This window comes from Trachurus japonicus, chromosome 22 (genome assembly GCF_045865225.1).
Source record: "Trachurus japonicus isolate A0001 chromosome 22, Traja_1.0".
NCBI lineage: Eukaryota > Metazoa > Chordata > Actinopteri > Carangiformes > Carangidae > Trachurus > Trachurus japonicus.
In genome coordinates, this window is record NC_140928.1 from 21,959,174 (window position 1) to 21,979,714 (window position 20,541).

General features: G+C 41.0%; 2 protein-coding genes across 12 annotated transcripts in view; both read right to left on the reverse strand.

Annotated features, from left to right (window-relative positions):
- Positions 1–874: 874 nt before the first annotated feature.
- Positions 875–5,799, reverse strand: sdsl (serine dehydratase-like). 2 transcript variants are annotated; one of them, XM_085767632.1, is made up of 9 exons: positions 5,735–5,799; positions 4,255–4,433; positions 4,095–4,131; positions 3,871–4,010; positions 3,689–3,777; positions 2,738–2,971; positions 2,500–2,630; positions 2,229–2,315; positions 875–1,493 (listed from the first exon to the last, which is right to left on the reverse strand). In XM_085767632.1, the coding sequence occupies exons 2-9, from the start codon at positions 4,399–4,401 to the stop codon at positions 1,393–1,395; spliced, it is 966 nt and encodes a 321-aa protein (XP_085623758.1). In that variant the 5' UTR covers positions 4,402–4,433; positions 5,735–5,799; the 3' UTR covers positions 875–1,392. The 2 variants fall into 2 exon arrangements, with proteins under 2 accessions (XP_085623758.1, XP_085623757.1); XM_085767631.1 differs by lacking the exon at positions 5,735–5,799 and adding an exon at positions 5,132–5,299 and having other exon boundaries at positions 4,255–4,417.
- A 1,058-nt stretch (positions 5,800–6,857) lies between these two features.
- LOC146964023 (apoptosis-stimulating of p53 protein 1-like) overlaps positions 6,858–20,541 on the reverse strand; it is a 55,101-nt gene continuing 41,417 nt past the window's right edge. For all 10 annotated transcript variants that reach the window (XM_085768258.1, XM_085768256.1, XM_085768253.1 and 7 more), the window contains 12 exons: positions 16,456–16,523; positions 15,907–16,114; positions 14,794–15,021; positions 14,444–14,653; positions 14,012–14,162; positions 13,889–13,926; positions 13,069–13,430; positions 12,675–12,812; positions 10,149–10,282; positions 9,577–9,743; positions 9,150–9,349; positions 6,858–8,105 (listed from right to left, as the gene is read on the reverse strand). In XM_085768258.1, the coding sequence (XP_085624384.1) occupies positions 8,064–8,105; positions 9,150–9,349; positions 9,577–9,743; positions 10,149–10,282; positions 12,675–12,812; positions 13,069–13,430; positions 13,889–13,926; positions 14,012–14,162; positions 14,444–14,653; positions 14,794–15,021; positions 15,907–16,114; positions 16,456–16,523 (1,946 nt within the window). In that variant the 3' untranslated portion in view covers positions 6,858–8,063. The remainder of the gene's footprint in view (positions 8,106–9,149; positions 9,350–9,576; positions 9,744–10,148; positions 10,283–12,674; positions 12,813–13,068; positions 13,431–13,888; positions 13,927–14,011; positions 14,163–14,443; positions 14,654–14,793; positions 15,022–15,906; positions 16,115–16,455; positions 16,524–20,541) is intronic.

Below are 20,541 nucleotides of genomic sequence, written 5' to 3' on the forward strand. Positions count from 1 at the left end.
CTATGGCTCGTGTTCAGACGCTTTATGAAATGTAATGAAATAAGCGGCTGATGCATCAGGCTATAGAGTTACCTGAAGAAATCTCCAATTTGGAAAAATATTCACACCTCGATCCACCTGGCCAAACATGAGGCTAAGTGCCTGAATGAACCTTTATGTGTGTTTGTGGCAACAAGGACAAGGGAACTGGTCAGAACTGAGGGCTGGATGAGTACAGCAGACACAGACATGTCCTTGAAGAAATCAGCTCCAGACTACATACATTACAGTATGACCTGAGACTATTGGGGCAACAGTTAAATTTCACCACAACAATGACTCAAAGTACAGTGACAAGACCAAGGGCCAAAGCCCAAACTTCAGACATACAGGACATCTGTGGAGAGACCTGAAGATTCCCAGAGAGCCTTCTGATCCTATACTCCCCCTCCAATCTGATGGTGCTTCAAAGAATCTGCCATACATTTCGCAAATTAAGACAATCAGAGCTTGTAGAGACTCATATATTTTTTTGTAAACTGGATATTTAATGTGCTTTTTTTATTATAATAAATTTAAAGAAATGTAAAAAGTTTTTACATAATGGCTTGACAAGTGTAGGTGTTTTGTAAAAAAAAACAAAAAAAAATCCATTTAAAACGGAAAATATCATAAAGTGAAGTGTGCAAAGAGTGAGTGGGTCTATTTTATGCCTGCACTCTGAGAGCTACCAAGGCAGAGCCCATCAACAGGTCGTTAAACTCAAACTCTCTCCACAGATGCAGGCTGAGCTGTCAGGAGCTGTTTCCATAGTAATGGCTTTCTACACATAACACAATTTGACCCACTACACTGAATAGGTGGTGAAAATGACAGTCAAAGAAGAGTAGAGGTCTGTTGTTTTCTGCCTTGAGAAAATAACCCAGGGCTGCAATTGTTTCTACAAAAACACCAAGGAAAGACAGAGTCAGACACAAATATTTGTAATGTCTTTCAATTAATTTGTAATGTATGAGATAATTGTGTTACGTCTCAGATTGTGTTAATACTGCAGTACTGCTAACTTAGAATTAATCGATAATTAAATCATATCAACAATATACTGTAAGCTTTCTCTTATGTCACCCAGACTCTGTTGACAGTCAGTGTTGTTTCTGAAAAGTGAACTACTACACCACCAAGTGGGGAAACCTTGCAACTGAATCATAATGTTAAAACCACATTGCATGGTTACAACATATTCACATGTAACTATAAATCCTGTATTTCATAATGGCAAAAATTAATTTAGTGTGTGTTATTTTAATTTGTTTTGGAACTTAGAAACACAATTTGATCATTATTATAACTCTTATTTTTAGACATACCTATTTTGCTAGCTATGTACATACACACACTTGCCAGCAGCTTAGGTCAGCAAAGTTTGTTTTTGAGGTTGGTCAGCTGCTGCATGTCCACGCTGCTGCCACCGCACACGATCACCACCAGTGGGCCCAGGAGAGTGGGCAGGCGACCTGAGAAGAAACAAAGATGAGCCTACAATATACTGTTTCCTGAGTTCCCCAGTACCATGTGTTCATCAAAGCTGCAAACTTGTTCCACAAAGAACATAACTATTGCTAAATGTTCTTGAGTCACATGGCTGATATCTGAAAATGTGTTTGCATAGAAATAAGAACCAGGAGAAAAAAAAGACTATTAACAGCCAGTGGAAACACTCTTTGTGAGGCACAGCTGTAGTGACAAACGGTAGAGCAATATTTTGTTAGTTAGTTCAACATCTTTGCAATAAGCAATACCAGTGTATTATATTTGTTTCCTACAATATAAGAGAGAAAAGGGGAAAGCAGCACCTTGCAAAGGAATGGGAAACCCAGGAGACTTGAGCTCTCAGATAACTTTGACCAAGGTATCAGACAAGCTATTTACTATTTACACACTGTGACAGTTTCCAAAGGGGGGGGGGACTAGGTACTAACTATATGCATGGTGCCCAAACCTTTGCTACAGACCCTTTTCCTTTCCTGTCATTTTGAAAATGTTAAAGATGAAAATAAAATGAAATATATACAATATGTATTGTTTAAAAAGGTAAAAGTGTCATCTGTAACTTTATGCTTTTTAGGGATCATTTCATGTTCCACTTTCTAACTGTTCACATTCACAGAAATTTTGACCAGGGGTGCCCCAAACTTTTGCATGCCAATGTATATGTGAATGATCAGCAAGACAAAGACTCTTGTCGTTACCTTCATCCTGTAATCTACGTATCAGTCCACTGTAGACGGCTGCAAGTGCTGCTCCACATGCCATCTCCACCAACACACGCTCCTCATCTATTACCAACACACACAGAGTGGAAGTCAAACAAAAGCAAAGCTGACACAAAGCCAGGTTCATCATAAAGGCTTATGGGAGTGGTGAGGATATATAGCAGTGTTTACTTAACTTCCTTTCAAATAAGATGTTCACAAATCATTAGGGACATTTGAAAACACACAACCACACACACACACTAACCGAGGAAGGTTTCGACTGCGTGCAGAGCCTGCTGGTCGGTCACTAGCTCAGAGATGATGGTCAGCTCACTGCACTGGCTGTACTCAAAGGCCCGCTTGCAAACAGTCTTTGCTCCGAGACATTTCGCCTCACTGTGGGAGGAGAGGACAGACAGAGCCACAGAGGAGGGTGAAGTTTAACTGTGTGTATGTGATCCCTCCGCTGCACACAACATTTAAACTCTTTTAAAACTTCTAACCTGGTGATGTCATCCAAAGTGACCACCTTGCCTGCCTTAACCGCAGCGTTAAAACAGTCGGCCCCCACTGTCTCCATAGCGACAACGGGTACATCGGTCCAGCCCACATCCTTCAGGCCTTGGATGACTCCACACAGGAGCCCTCCTCCACCCACAGACAACACCACAGCTCCAGGCTTCACACTGGAACCCAGAGAGGCTGCCACCTCTGAGATCATGCCGGCGTGGCCCTCCCTGGTGTAAGTTAAAGGGATTGTTCAACATTTTGGCAAATTGGCCCATTGCCATAATTGCTATAGTCATAGCAGTAGGTTCGTTACCTTCATTTGTCGTTGCAAGCTATTTTTAGAACGGCGGAGTGGGGCGGCAGGCTGCTCAGAGCTACGCTACGGAGGCTAATGGGATTTCTTGGTTTCCCTCATCAAACTTATCAAATATACAATCCAAAAACTCCAGAACACTTTCGTGGACAAGTTGTGACCTGCACATTCATCACGCTATGAGATAATAATGGAACGTTACGAGACAGAGTTGTTTTAGAGGTAAATTCATGCAAAACCGCTGATACGTGTTGCCTTCAGGGACAGTTTTTCAGCAAGTAGACTCTGCATTTACCTTGAAAACGGCTCCGTTTCATAACGTTCAATTATTATCTCATAGCGTGGTGAATGTGCAGGTCACTTGTCCACCAGAGTGTTTTGGAGTTTTTGGATGAGTTTGATGAGTGAAACCAAGAAATCCCATGAGCCTCCGTAGCGTAGCTCTGAGCAACCTGCCGCCCCACTCCGCCGTTCTAAAAATAGCTTTGCACCGACAATTAAAGGTAACGAACCATTGGCAATGGGCCAATTTGCCAAAATATTGAACTATCCCTTTAAGGATGTCATGTAGAGTTTAGGATGTAATGGAGGGCTCAGTTTTAAACTGTGAAATTGTGGTTAATGTTTCTACCATAGCAGTGGGTGGTCAAATGGAGGGACGTAGGTGAGTCCTTCAGTTTCTGCCAGTCTGAGAGCTTCGGTGTTGGCGTCATCCCAAACCTAGGAAAAAAAATATTTCAAAATGAAAAACATGAATCTGACCTGGCACCTGTGCGACTTGCCCATACTTAACATCATATCATTATACTGTACCTTCCCTATAATCTTGACTGCAGCGCCCTGATCCTGAAGTTTCTGAATGACCGTCTGAGGAGAAGATGAGGGGACAATGATGGTGGCTGGTACGCCCATTTTTCTGGCTGCATAGGCTGCAGCCATACCTGCATTACCACCTAGAAAAAGCCATACCATGTCATTAAATCACCTATTCATCTTATTGCTATGCTAATTGGCATGCTATATTACGGCAGAGTCACCTGAAGAACAGACAATTCCCTTGGACTGTCCGGCAAGCTGCAGACCAGAGCAATAAAATGGGAAAAATTGTGTAAAATTGTCAATATTGGCTTCTAATTCACACATACAGTCATCGTCTGACATGATGGATCCCCATGGCACAAGTGTCAGGGTTCCTACCTGTTGGCAGAGGTGTCCAATGCCGCGGATCTTGAAGGAGCCAGAGGGCTGTGAATTCTCCATCTTTAGATAGACGGTGGTTCCCACCCGTTTGGACATGCTGACACTGTCCAGCAGTGGTGTGTTCACATGGAAATGCTCTGCCATGGTGCAGCTAATGTCACTGAATGGCAAGCAAGGTGTTAGACAAGTTAATGTCACTGTGTATTTCATTTTTCATTTTTTAACACAAAAAGGTTACTGGTTCAAAAGCTTTATTTGTCAGAAATTGGTGTCAAATGGTCCATTACCCTATGTTGCGCAATACATGGCAAAAGCTGCCTTCAAGTGCTGCTGGGGGCTGAGTAATACAGAGTGATGTGCCCATGATTATGTAACAGAATGGAAATATTTTTCCGGAGGATTACTTCAAATCCATCATCTGACACACAGTTGTAGATCCTGATGTAACCAGTAGCCTATAACAACATATTTAAATCAACTGATGCTCACTGACATTCACAAGATTCAAGTTTCTGACGTTAAATACAAAAAAAAAGTTACAATTTAATTAAAATGATTAAGATAAACCATGTTTCACTGTAATTTTAACTTTGAACATGGGCAAGCAGTTGAAGTAACATAAGACTGTGTACAACCAAATCTTAAACAGGTGTTTAAAGTTAGAGGATAGTTCAACGATATATGGATGTTTTCTTCATTTACAGTATATGTATGGTGTTGTTAACCTCTGTAGGCTACTAGGCTACAGAGGATTTACTACAAGAACCAGAGTAACGTGATGCAGAGAGCACACAGACGTGACGTAAGCTTCTGGAACCACTGGAATGACGCACAGCACCGTAGCCTACGTCACCACACGAACAAAATGACTTACGTTTGGAGAAAAAAATGTTTTGTCTGGCCGTCAGATGGAGCTGGGAGCTTTTTGCACATTTATGAAGTATCCGTTATTATGCTATAATGCTACATCTCGACTCACAGGCTACAATGTCGTAAGTTAGCTGTCCGCGGGAAAACAAACACCACTACTTCCGGCTTCCGGTGGACGGGAGGAAAAGAGGGGTGTGGGGGGTCCACTGACTGCTGCCCATAATATTCACCTTTGACCTGACTGCAGCCACGATACTACTACTACTGCTAGGCTATTAACAATAATATTCATGTTAATAATATTGTGATAAAACAAAACAAGCCTTCAGTAGGCCTACCTACCTACAAAAGTTGTCACTTGTCAATGTGAAGTTTCTGTTTCCACTCCATCAAATATCAAAATAAAAGAGACAAAAAGAGCAGAAACCCTGTGTACACCATGTTGGCTGTTTTCCCCTTATTAGTTGTGAAATATGGTTACATGACAAATTGTTGAATTTTGTATCCATTTCCACATAATGGAATGCACATTTCTACACAAACTGTAGCCTACACCCTTTTTGTGAATTTGAATGAAAATGCCCTCACCTGTGCCAGGAGCCTGCAGTCAGTGCAGAGACTTGAATGGACTTATTCCCTTCTAAAGTCCACAGTTTATTGCCAAGGCTTGAGTGTGTGTAATGATTGAGTGACAGAGTGAAGGAAAGAGATTTTTCTTTGATAAATAGCTACATTGTTTTTACAGTGTTATTGTATACATACAATACTTTTCTGGGATACTCCCTTTTTGCTCTTTCCAAAGTCACCACATGCATGAACCCTGAGTAATTAAGTCACAGTCATAGCTTTGATTCTCTGTAGGGATTATGATTTATTTATTATTATTATACATTGGCTGTATAGTTATAGGTTGCATATACACAAAGTAATGGTACACACTCCTCGGAACAATGTGCCATTCTCACATCAAACATCACTCAGTTTATTGCTTCATATTTTACACAGCATGTATTAAAGGAAATGACGCTTTATTTTCATTTTGTGTCAAAACTTTCCTGTACACTAGGTGGCAGCAGTGAGTGGCACTAGAACTGACAGAAAGAAACATGAGCAGTCCTAGTAATGACAATAATATTAATAGTAATAATACAAAAACAATGTTTTGCTTTAAATAAAACAAAATAGGTCAGAGTAATAATACATTTAATGCAACTACTGAAATATGTAAATACGAAAAAAATAAAATAAAATAAAATGAGAGATGACACTTGAGAAAAAGTCAAGTTTTTTCACGCTTCAGGTTCTTCATTACCTCTGAGCTAATTTAGCTCCATTTGAACACCAAGCCAGTTAGCCCAGGAATAAAACGTATGTATATGTGTACTGTATATATTTGCATTTTTCAGCCCTCTGGACTCTGGTTTCTATAAACGTGCCTGGATGAGACAGTTTGCAGTTTAAAATCTTTGACTCGATTTTAAGACACTGTTCAGAGTTGTCCAAACAAACACTGGAGCTTTTATGTGATGAATCACCACTGGACCGATTAATGTCAAATCTTTAAACACTGAGCTGTTGGGGATGGAAAACACTGCTTCATCTGAGGGTGAGTTTCAGAGCCTGGTAGCAGCACTGCACCAGGATGAAGAATTTTTTGTCTGGAAATCTTATACAAAGAAATGTGTTGTCTCTTCATATCCACATCCTCGTTCCTCACCTTTATGCATTCATTTCTTCTTCTTTTTCCTTCCTTTTTTTTTTTTTTTTACATACTTTGGTTTTACAACTGCACTTCACAAACACATCCAATACACATTCAGTTTTCCTTCCCTTCTCCAGTTTTACCAGCAGCAACCATTTTGCAGGTGAACAGATGTTGATATGACAGCATGCACCAGCAGTGAGTCAAGATAAATGCAAAATACTAAAAGGTTGAGACATCTGTAATGGTTCACAGATGCTTGTTACATCAGGTTTGTGGAATCAGAACCAAAATATTCTTCTGATATCAGTTCAAACCTTCTTTTTTTTTTTTTTTTTTAACCATGCCATTATATTCTATTGTGAACATCTGGTGGTGTGTGGGTTTATCTGGCTCTCAGCTACCATGCATGAAATGTTTGCTGGACTTTGTCTCATGGCTGCATTTTTTTAAACATCTATTCTGACTAGCATTGCTTCTAACCTATCCATCAACAGTACTGATAAAACTCGACTTCCTTCAACACATATTCACCTGCTCTCCCCTCTCACTTCCCTTTCACCTGCCTGATTTTCACATCTCACATTCCACACATACTTTCACCTGATCAAACCTGTTATTTTACTGCATTTTGTCTTCGCACCGCTTAGTGTGAAAGTATTCTCAGACAACACGCTCTGTTCAGTCAGTGCCTCTGAGAAAAAGGACATTTTTTCACTACGCAGTTGATGAGCTTGGTTTTATGAAAGTTCAACCGCGTGTTTTTTTTTTTTTTCCAATAAACAGCATACAAAAATAAAGTGACATTCAAAGATCAAGATTATTTGGATCATGTCAGATGAAGCCTTATAATTCCAAGCTCATGGTCTCGTGTTTTCAGCTAAGTGAACTTAAGTGGATCTTGAAGCTGCATCCAAAAGATAAGGAATTTTTGGTGATTTTTTTTTCTATTCAGCGTCCGTCATGCGGCTGAACTCTAGTAAAGTTGTCAAGCTTCTGTTGCTAAAAAAAAAAAGATTCAGGCAATTTCCCCTAAACTCTGCAGCAACTCAGCGAAAACATATTATGATTCTACTGTAACATGGCTCTGTGGTTCCAGCGTTACATCCAAAACAAACCAAAACTAAAGTGTTCTCTCAGCCTCCTGGCTACCTCCTTCTTTCTGCCCTCGTGCTTCTTCTTCTGTGTGTGCATGTGCCCTCTGCGAGCGTGCACGTGGCTCCCAGTCTGGGCTTCATGCCAGTGAGCGTTGTCTGGGTTTGATCCTTGGATACAGCTGGAGAGAGAGGTGGTGGGGGGGGACAGAGGGCGGGGTCAGTACATCATGTTTACATTGTTCTCAAGGTGGCTGGACATCATGAAGGCAGCTCGTAAGAATAAATCTGTTTCTCCTGATACATCACTTAATTCACTGAATGAACGGGGCTGGGAATTAACTACACTTCCTGTTGAGTGTTGATTGAAACCTTCCATGTATGAATGTAAATGTACAGACCCAAGATTCAGTGATTGTTTCACTGAGGCGCTGTGGGAATAGTGTGGTGGCAGCCGCATGGTTGGCATTGTAAAGTGCTAATGTGATGGACAGTTTTATGAAAGAGCTTTACTGCTAGTGCTACATACATGACGCACAAAAGCAGAAAATGTGTCCTATCATAAATAAGACTGACACATCAATAATAGAATAACATTGACTTATCCAGTAAACATTCTCTCTGCATTTCGGATTAAGGAAATATACTCTAAAATAATAATCGTCCAGATGTGAAAATACCAAATCAAGATGACAAACTAAATCTGTTCACTCATTACTGGCTCCAGCTTATTTCTGTTCATCAAATACACTTAGAACCCGGCCAGGAGCCTTTATGATGTTTTGGCTACAATAACATCCAGTCAGCTTCTCTTTCTGAAAAAGTGAGGTGAACCTTTTTTTTTTACTAAATACATTCTGGAGCCCATTAAAAGACTGGAATTATACATTGAATGGCTTGAAAGGCCTTGTTGTGTGTTTTGATGGGACCTAACACTTGTCAGCATTACCTGGAGCTGTAGGGAGTTGACCATATGTTAAATTGCTCCACCAACAGCGATTGGCTAATCATAGTTAAGTAGCCATAACTACACAGAAGGTCTGTTAAGCTTTGAATTGTTCCACATGGTTTGGGGTCTGTGCTGTTACAATAGAAATACATGGAATTTAAAGAGATTGAAAGGTTTTAACAGCTTAAACACTTTTTCACACTTCACACTACGTTTTTCTATGCTTGCACACGTTTACAGTGAGGTGGGGTGTGTGTTGGGATGTTTGTTCTCTCACCCCCAGCAGGTTCCTTGGTACATATCCCTCCCTGTCATTCAGTCGTGCCCACCACCACTCGGTCTCAGTCTCGTCACGTCGACGGAGAACAGTGAGGGCGTCGCCCTCGCTGAAGGAGAGCTCATCAGCCTGCTGGGCCGAGTAGTTCCACAGGGCGTACACCAAGCCTTTGTTCATCACACCCAACTTTTCCTGTACACCTGAGAGAGATAAGATAAGAATAAGATTAGGCTTTTGTCACTTTCAGAGAACATTCATTGAATAGTCCTCTGATTATCTACATTGTAACACTGTTTCAAATGTGTTTTCCACAAGTCCCAAAAGGAAAATGAACCTTCTCCCCCAGCTTTAAAAGTTTTTGCCCCCTGTGGGCTTGAGAAAATGTTGAGTTTACATTTCTTTGATTCCATCTGTTGCATATACATACCATAGAGAAACTGAGAACACTGTGTGTAGCCCTCCTCCATTTCTTCACATTTGTCTGCTGCTGTTTCAACGTCGCTAATTGTTGTAGCAAAAATGGCTGCCCCGGACTCCACCAGCATCTTACAGAGGTGGACGCTGTTACACGAAGCAGCACAGTGCAGAGGAGTCCTGGGAGAGACAACAGAAAAAATACAACTTTAAACTCTGATAAGGAAAAGGACAGATGTTCCAGTAATGCACTTGTAACTTATATCTAATAGGCACAATTATGTCATCATGATACAGGCTGACATTAACTAAACATGAATTCAGCTGACTGCATCAGTAATTAAATCAAGAAACTCCTGAATATGGAGCCTCATTAGACTTGGTAATCTCTTCCCTTAATACTGCTAAGGCAGCTGAGCCAAGAATGAATTTAGAAATGCAATTATCTCTGTCATTGTTGCCTCCGAGCTGAGCTCCAGCGTCACTGTCACAGAGTGTGTTCATTACCCCGGCTCCCTCCAGTCATGCAGCGACTCCACTGCTCTGTTGTTAGTCTGACTTATTACATTACTCAACAGTACTGACCATCCGTCACTGTCAGCTGCATTTACGTTCACTCCGAAGTCCAGCAGAAACTTGACTATATGGTGGTGTCCAGCGCAGACAGCATTATGAAGAGGAGTTATGCCTTCGTCATTAGGCATACTGGGATTTTCCACCTTAGAGACAGATGAGAGAAAAGACACAAAAATTCAGTCAAATTCTGATACTGAACGTTGGCACACATTAATAGCTATATGCAGCTTTAATGAAAAAAATGCTGGAAAAATCAGAGTTGGTACCAGCCTTATTGGCCCCATGGCATGAAAAATGTGATTTTGGTTATTTTTTGGTGCTTGAGGAGGTCTCTGGGCCACGTATATATATATATACTGCCCCATGCATCAAACTGGTCATAAACGGAGAAACGCACACCACCCATTTGTAGGAACTGTCGCTTTAAGACGAGCGGATAGCACTTCCGCCTTTGTGTGATGTCACACACAAGGTGACTCCGCCCACCGCGACCAGTTGTTTTTTTTTTTTTTTCAATTTTTATGAATGCAGCTTAGGTTTCAGTTACTTGCCTGTGATTGGCCCAACCACACGCCACTCAAAAACATTTAGCCAATCAGAGGAGAGGTTCTCATTCTCTCTTCTGATTGGCCAAATGACCTGTGCCTGCTAGAGCTCCAGGAAGAGGCAACAGAAAGGGGCAATATAAACGACATTAAGCAGATCACAGGTACTCAAAACCAGTGGTTCTCAGCTGGTGGGTCGGGACCCAAAAGTGGGTCACGGACCCATTCTGGATGGGTCGTGGACAGCTGGTCAAAAAAGTAAATAATATTTAATGCACATCTGATGTGGGACATGTCTTTTATTTTGAAAAATAACTTATTTTGAAAGGCACGCGTCACGTGAACACATGCAGTTGTAATGGTCCTCCTCAGTTTCTTATTATTTGCTCCATTTGCTCTGAATGCATATCAGTTTCTTATTAATGTGGCCTGAATGCAGTGAAAATACCTTGTTTTGTGGGTTTTATTTTGTGCAATTTGATATTTATTCACTTTTGTGAATATGCTCTGAATGCAGAGATGCATTAGAAGTCAAATATATCGTTTTGTTGGTCTCCATTTTGTGCAGTTTGATATTTTTTTATTCACTTACTCACCGTACATGCAGTTGTCATGGTCCTCCTCAGTTTCATTCATGTGCCTTGAAATGCACTTTGCTCAATAAAGAGCAAAATGAGTTTTTAAAGGCTTTAAAAAAAATTCTTGGTTTGAATTCTATAAAAGTGGGTCGCGACTTAATGACCATGGGAAAATGTGGATCCCAGAGTGAGACTAGTTGAGAACCCCTGCTCAAAACCAATGATACATCTTGTTAGGAATATCAGCAGGTAAATAAACCCAGAGAAAAGTGCACAGCATGAGGCCTTTAAGAAAACCTTGGCGAGTATGCTGTTCAAGTGCTAAATGCCTGAATTCACTGCAGAACTCAGGATAGTGCAACATCGTTTGAACAGCTTGGAAATTGTTGAGTTGTTGCGTCAAAGTGCCTCAGGGTGTGATACCTTCAAAACTGAGCTTGTTCTGGATGTGAAGCATCTGAATGCTTATTTGAGTAGCAGCTAGAGTCTACCAGTTTGAAGAGTCAGTGAGCGCTTCTGTCCAGCCTCCATGTGAAAGATGTCAGGAGTAGCTCAGGATTTGCATTGCAAGATGTAAGGCTTTGTTCACAGGAGCTCTGTGCTGCATTAATACACTGATACAATGTGATTGTGTCCTCAACGATAAATCTGCACACAACTAAGACCAGCTATCCCATGATAGTATTGCTGAGGATCAAAGATATCATACTAAATTTGTATTATCCCGAAGGCATTGAAGGATTTACACTTTTCCAGTTAGTGGCAAATCTGTTGAGGCGATTTGTGTGTGGGTGCACAGTATTTGTTGGCATGTAAAACTATTCCTCTATTGCATAATGGATTTTGTCCTTTCAACACAAATGCCAAAAACTAAATAAAATCACAGAATTTTAGAGGTGGAAATTGGAAACATTAGGTGCATTTTTATCAGTTAAACAGAAGATACAATAAAAAAATCCCTTCCATCAGATTTAAACCGCACCACAACACTGAAAATCAGTAGTAGTGTATCTCCAATTGCAACCCCAATTTTTTAATTTTCTTCAATCAAACTATTATTTATTCATTTATCATCTAAAAAACAACGAAGAATGTAGCACTCTTGCCACATTTTCCATGCTGTAAACTATGGTGTTCCTCAAGGCGCTGTACTCGGTCCAGTACTTTTCTCCACTTCTCTGAAGATGATTCATTTTTTTATTACTCCTTATAATGGCTCATTTTACTCCATTTTAAAGACTATCCCTCTTCTAGAGATTGCTTGAGCCTTTCTTTCTATGTCTGGGATTTTTTTTTTCTGGGTATGCAGTCCTAATCTCCTTGAAGAGAACAGGATGGGTTTAGAATTATATTTGTTTTAGGCTTTTAAATATAAAACCTGTTAACAGTTAACTTAAAACATAGTATTTTACCTCATAGATAATTCTCTGCACCAGATCAAACTCTCCCTCTAACGATGCATCCAGCAGCAGAGCTAGAGGATTAAACTTGACTCGGAGACCGTGGCCTGTCCGCTCTGATGACGGCTTCTTCAGGTTGGTTCGCTTCGCCTGCAGCACACAGGGGGAAAGAGAAAGTGTTGACGATGCACAACAGGACCTGCTGAAGTGCTTACTGTGTAATCTGGCACATTGACGTTTGTAAATAACAACTTTTTTGTTTAGGATTCCAGAACTGAGAAACATGTGAGAAGTGAAGTGTTATATGCACTGGTCATAGGCATTAGAAAAGGGAGTTATGCATAAGGAAAGCCCCAGTTCTGTGTTGTGTTTAACTGATATCAGGTAAAATAATATTTATAGCTACCTTAGGCTGTGAAGGAGGTGCAGGTGGGGATGGAGAGGAGTGGCCTACAGAGCTGCGGGCAGGACTGGATCCTCTCTGGTTGTTATTGTTCTGGTCCTCTGGCTTATCAGGTGCAGGGGATAGACTGGATTTGGCCGGCGGAGACACATTATTGACAGTTTCTACCGTTGCCGTCGTCTCTTTGGATGTTTCAACAGCAATAGATGGAGGGGACAAGCGCTGGGAGTCCGAGTTCAGGTTCTGAACTTCACCCTCTACAGCTGCCACACTGATGTGCTTGTCACCAGCTTCAACATTTCCATTAGCCGAGTGGATGCTGTCCATGTCACCCAAAAGACAGTCGGGCTGGTAGAAGGTGTTGCCTGGAAGAGTAAGACAGGCCATTAAACATCATATAATTCAGTACACTCTTAGAAATAAAAGTGCTAATTAGAACCATATAAGGTTCTTCGGCTTGTCCTCATAGGAGAACCCTTTTTGGCTCCTGGTAGAACCTTTTATAACGGTTCTCTGGATCAGCATGGTTCTTACTGGAACCATTAGTGTTACCAAGAACCCTTGAAAAACCCTTTCTTCAGTAAAGGGTTTTTCAGAAGCAAATGGTCCCAGGTAGGCAATGCAATTTTTATTTGTATAGCCCATTTTTACAAACAGTTTGTCTCAAAGGGATTCACATAGCATCATAACAACACCCTCAAGGTACCCTCAGGTAGAACCCCGGCCCTTCTAGAAGAACCCTTATTTCTAAGAGTGGTGCCTTTAAGATACTCTTCAAATACATGCTATAAACCAACTGATCCAAAATGAGGTTGTGTCTTACCCGAGACTCCTTCCATACCTCCAGCCAGTGTGTTAAACCTGTACAAGAGTAATAAGATTCATCAGTTTCAACTGTAGTGTTAGATTCAGTTGTCTCTATGGTGGTGCACAGTATACTGCTGACCTCTGGTACAGTAGTTTTTGGATATTTGGCCCCTGTGGGCCCTCAGGTTCAGTGATTGAGCTCCGTTTCTTCAGTGGTCGTGGAGCATTGCTGAGGCGTCGGCGGAGAACCTCCAGGTCAGCATCACTCTGGTAACGCAGCTGAGAGTGGGCTGTGGACACAGGTAGGAGGGATCCTGTAATGTTTACAACTAGACATTATCTCTTGTATTGTCTATATATGTATGCTTCAGTTATTAATTGCTATTTCTCCCTCAAATCCAAAGCGATCACTTATTTGCCATAGTATTTCTTTTTGAGGAAATTATCACAAGTCAACTTTGCAAATGACGCATAATAATGTAGCTGTGAGAATCGATAACATCACTGGAGCCAAAACTGGCAGATTTATGGCAGCACACTGGCCGACTCTGATTTATTGTCTGGTACCTACCGACTGGGGTGAGCTTTGTGGGACTTAGGGGGCGAGGGATGTTATCTACGCTCGGTGGAGGGATGATTTGCCCATCGCTGCTTTCTCCTCCTCCTTTTCCTCCTTCTTTATCTGTTATATCATCTCCTCCTGCTCTTATTCCTCCTCCCTGGAGGAAAGGAACAGGGGATGGAGAGGTGGAGGAGGTGGGGAGGATGGGTTTGCCGTAGACTACGACAAAGGACAAAGGACAAAGGGAAAGAGACAGACACAGGTATTAATTTGAAGACACAGAGACAACAATATATACAATATCTTTGGTTTGAATAATAATAACAACTAATCTCCAGTATAATTTGCTGTTTAATTACCTGCTTTGACAGTGGTTCTGTTGCTGAGAGATCCATAGTTTTTGGCTTGAGGCTGCTGGAGGTACATACTGTAGATGGAACTGCTGTTCATAGTGGCGGGGCCCTTCCTGGGTGACTGGGGCCTTGAGGGATGGTCTGGGACATAGGGACGTACAGCCACTGCCGGAGGGGGATCAGTTCGCTCTGTTTGCGGGGAGAGTGGAGAGGGCTGGGCAGAGGTGGTGGAGCCTAACCACAGGAACGGAAAATAATAAATTAGTATGACAAAAAGAAATGACTTTAAGGTTCATCATTCAATTTCTATGGAATCAAGACCTTTTGTTTTCTTATGTTTCAATAAATAATCTAATACCCAGGGGGCAAAGCAAAAAAACAGACATGGAGAGTTGTAAAAGGTTTGACACCAGAAATGATATCTAGGAACTTCAAGGATTAAAACCTGGGTAGACAACCTGGTCAACTAGCTGCTGGAAAGCTACAGGGGGCCAAAAACCCTCTTCTTGGGTAGTTTTGCTGGCAAAATTATGTAAATGCAAATATTTAGGTACTACAACGACATAAATAGTCATACAACTATAAATTTGGCAGAGAGTATTTTGACACATAGGGGGAGGCATGAAAATAAATTCTGGGGTTTGTTGCAACTCGATTTTAAGATATCACCCTCAACATCCCAAAAAAGACAAAGAAAAGTACTGTTCGCCTGACAAATTCTCATGAAAATTATTATTTTTCAGCACTTTATGGAGAATATCTATGTCTAACATGTATAGAACATTTCTTTAATTCATAAGCTTCCATTTGAGTCCAAGATAGCCTTTCTACTAGCTACTGGAAAGCCACAGGCTGTGTCCAAACAATGCAACACCTATTGTGAAAAACTACATGTTAACTGACATGATCAGAAACCATTCTATTTCTGGTCTCCCCAAAGTGAACAGATAGATAGAGAAGACCGTTGGCCACAGCAAGTGGGGCTTTTCAGATAGAAAGGCTATCTTGGACTCAAAGGGAAGCTTATGAATTAAATAAATATAAATTATATATAAATTATAGCAGGTCAGACAACCATGAGACTCATCAAGTAAAGAACAACTCTTGTCCTTAGATGACCTTGGCTTGAATTAGGAGGGACAGAGATCCGCTGCTGTATCTGCTGTGAGGAAGACGATGAGGAGGAGGAGGAAGATGTGGCGTTAGCGGCGGAAGAGCGAGGCCAGCCCAGAGTACCGGGGGCAGAACGGGGCAGGGAGCTGGTGACACAGTGATGCCCCGCTGCCTGGTGGGTGGCACTGGGGTAGGTACCATAACCAGAGGGACGCTGGGGGGAGAGAGAGACACAGTAATGAAAAGAGAGACATCATTTAAATATGATTTTCTTGAAGTTTGATTGTATAATCTAATTTTCCACTTAAAATTGGCATGACTTTTTTGGAAAGTCCCCCCCTCCACCCAAGATGTTTCTTGGGTTGAAGAGTTCACACAGCCATTTAACTGCACTGGTCTTCAAAGTGAAAGTTAAGGAGGATCCTTAATGGCCTCAGTGGGATCTTTATCAAAATGAAGAATATTTTAATGTCCCGACTCACTTATCTTCATTACATAACTTCTGAAAAAGTCTTGTAATGGTCATTTTCACAGAACCTGCTGTAGAAAAAGTACCTGTTCTGGACTGTTGGTCCTCCAGTCTGACACGCTCTTACTGATGGTCGGCCATGATGCTTCATTAGCTAAATGGAGAGAGAAAGCATGAGAGTGGAAGTGTTGAGACAGGAACAAAGGTTACAACAGTAAAAGGCAATTAAGGAGAGGAAGAGGCAAAGACAGAAACAGAGAGGGAAATCACAAAAAAAAGTTCCTGATATATCTTAAAAGAGGTAAAAGGTAAGATGGAGTTAGGGAGAAAGAGACATGTTGAAAACTCGTTATAGTGTGATGAGGCTGAAAAAGGTCTAGGTGCTCACATGTTGTAGGAATATTTTATTGCTAAAATAAAAATATAACTGAAAACTGAAATCAGAGCATATTATTCATATAGTTTACTTCTAGAGGATCATAAACACAGTTATCAGACTGTGAACATCCTTTGGGGCTGCAATGAGGCCCACACAGTCCATCGACAGCTGAACAATTATGCAATATCTGGAACAGACTCTAAGTCATCAAATTATTTCTAATTTGACCTGACAAGGCAGGCTTTCAATTGTCAAACCTCGACAAAACAAATACTGTAATGTAACAAGACAAGCGCTAAATTGCTTTACAACTACTCTACAGGTTCAGATTGGTGATTACAGGGCATGTACCACAGCAAACATCAGCTGAGCGTCTTCAAAGTGGTAGGACAAAAGCCTCTGATCGAGAGCTTAGTTGTAAAAATGTATGAGTAGTGTGGTAACGTTGTTGTGTTGCTATGTTGTTGTATCAGATGAAGAAATAAAATATTTATAGTAGGCCTAACTGAGGATTGCAGTCATATAATTGACTTTTGGGTGCTGTTCACCTTAAGAATTACACTGGGCGGTGGTTAACGCAGGAAAAACCCTGAAACACAGTGAAATCCAAAACCCCAAACAACAAACAGCTGCTGCCTCGGAGATTTAGAAGCGACTCCAGTGGCTGAGCTAAAATAGTAGCTCTCCAAAATGAAGCAAATGCTGTAAACAGAGGTATCAGCTGGATGTGGAAAGTAGCAGTTTAACCCAGCCTCGATCCGTCGCCGCAGAGGGTGTTACATAACTAAATGACACAGTCCAATCCAGTACTAAGGTCACAGCCACGGTCAGTCGCTTAAATCTTGATCCAGTGTTGCCTGTTACCTCGTGACGGTCCTGCAGGGCAGTGACCTGGCTTAATGCTTCACAGTTTCACTGCAGGTTAACAAACTCACCATGGTGGAGTCCAGTGAAAAGGAAATAGCCCTGTGAAAGTCAGCATGTAACTGGTTCACACAATATTAATATTAGCAAACCACAGCACAGTGTCAGCAGGCATTCGAAGACTGATACTGACACTTGTTGTTTGGCAGCACACTTTATTATTACCTCTGTGTGAGAGGAACTGATACACTGCAAAGAAAACCATTCTCTCATTCACTAGAATTGCAAATTGACTATATAGTGGACATAGGCAGTAATGAGTGATTTTGGACACAGCCGATGTCTTTATCTGTTCTCACAGACACAGTGGTGCTTTCTGTTAAAAGCTAGCTGCCACTGCCAGTATGCAAACGTGCTTGCAAAGACAATGTTAGCATGGTGATGTTAAAGCAGGTTTTCATGCTGGCCTACATGTGTTAGCATGCTAATACTGTATTTGCTTTTTTGCTATTTTATATTTATTTTATTTTATCTTATTTTTATTTGCTGAATTCACTTTCACCCTTCACCTTGGAACTGCGTTTGGAAAGGTGCTGTATAAATAAAGTTATTAGGCTACTTATTATTTTAGCACCAAATAAAATATTAACACACTGACTCGGGGCGTCGTTAAGCTTAGTTGGTAGAGCCATATACAGAGGCTATAGTCCTCGCTGCAGCCGGCCCTGTATCCAATCCCCCCTCTCTCTGCCTCCCATTGGCTGTATGTCTTGACTGTACTTTATAGATATATAGATATATATGGGTTATTATAATGTGTAAACTGCAGAATGAATCTATATGCTGTAGAATGAATGTACTACATGCAATATGATATGAAGTGTAAGTTGATTGTGAAATAATGTATACATAATATGGATGCAATATGGTTTAGTATGTGATGACTTACTAACAAAAAAATGGATAAAGCACAGTAACAAAGTGGAAACGCTCACTCTGATTTTGTTTTGTTAGGTGAGGCATTTTGCTCACTTGTTTTTTGTATTTCCTTTGTTTTTAATTTTAGTTTTTTTTTATATATATATATAATGTCTCTGTTTTTGTATTATTGAATGTATATTTGATACTGTTGGACCCCAGGAAGAATAGCTGTGGCTTTGCCGCAGCTAATGGGGATCCGTATAATAAACAAACAAACAAACAAACTGTCCATTAAAGGCAAAAAGCCCCAATATATATATACAGTATATATATTAAACATAAACCTTTCTACCTCACATCATAAAAAGTTGGCTGTAGTTTTGTCAGACTATCAGTGTGTTGGCTCACCTCTCTGTGGCCATGTCACAGCTCTGGTACGTGAGTCTCAGACTAATACTGATTAACTAGTGAACCTGGGTGTCCCGCTCTCAGGACAGTAAGCTGTGCTGTGCAACCTGTTGAACGCTGCTGTAACCTGGTGACCTCCGGAAGACGACAGTCACGACAGGAAACAAACAGTCAGCTTTGAGCGAGGTGGAAACTTGGCCCCCTGCCTGAGAGCCCAGATTAGATGCAGTACTGAGGAGGAAAGACAGTAGGGGGTAAAGGTCCGCGGCACCTTCACTGGACGTTCTGGTGCACAAGACAAAACGTGACCGGGGCTCAGGTCAAGAAATTTGAGAAGCCTATCAAACTTAATCATTGCTTTTATCACCTCAATCACTAATTAAGAATGGCACACAGTACAACCGAGTGTGTTCTCTATAATGGTTGGATGGCAGAGTTATCTAGCAGAGTTGAATACTTTGGGAAACAGAGTCTGAGTGTTAGGTGAGACAACTGCTACCACTCTCACATCTGTAAATCAGTGTGGAGAGAAGCAAACATCCCTCTCTCTGCACCCTCTAATCAACAACAACAGACTCCAGGAAGTCTCCACCCACTCAAGAAAAACTTTTTACACTTCTGTTTTTGTTTCTTTCACAGATTAAACAAACCAGATAACATGTTAATTAATTAATTTAGTTTTTGAGATGCTGATATTGAGATCAGATAGAGCTAGGGTAGTTACTTTTTTGAGTGTTTTGTGCTTTTGCCACAACAACAAGGTATCAATCATTTTACCTAACTCACAAATAAGTGTATCTCCCATAAGGTTGAACTGTTCCTCCATATGGACTGTTTTCTGTCACATTTAATATTATATGCTGTGATCAAGTTGCAATCACCTTTCATATGAGACTGACAATTTATTAAAAGGACAAGTTTATCTGCCTGAGCATTCATCTGTAAAACTCAGGCATCAGGATCTTTGAAGCTCTTCTACTGAACATTAACCGAGGCTCCCCATGGGACATTCAAACAGGGAGCATTTGTTTTTGAAGATCTGCCATGCAGATCCTGTTACCACTCTCTTGCATATATTAGTCAGTGCAGTATAAAACCATTACTCTTGATCACAAGGAATCTCAATGAACACATGTATCCCTTTCTTCTCGTTGAATCCCAGTAGAAATCCATCCAATTGTTGCAGTGATTTCACTTTGCTCTGCAACACTGCAGACTGCTTCTACTGTATTATTCATACGGTACCAACATTTGTTAGAGCTTTAATCTCTCTGATGACAGCAACAACAGCTGTCATGACCCTGCACTCTCCTATTCTAAAACCTGAAGTTATCAGAGTCACGCAGACAGAAAAAAACATTACACATACTCAATATAGCTACAAGTTAGTGTACCTCAGACTTCCTCTCATTCATCGGCTGTGCCTGCCTGCTCAGTGGACTGTTGACATGATTTGCAACAATCTTTTTTTTCCCACATTACATAAGCTGGGATAATAAATAGAGCTGTGGCATTTGCTCTGGCATTCAAGAACACAATGGGATTTGTAACATTGCCGGTTCAAAACACTTTGCTTATAAACACACTGTTAAACTGAGGA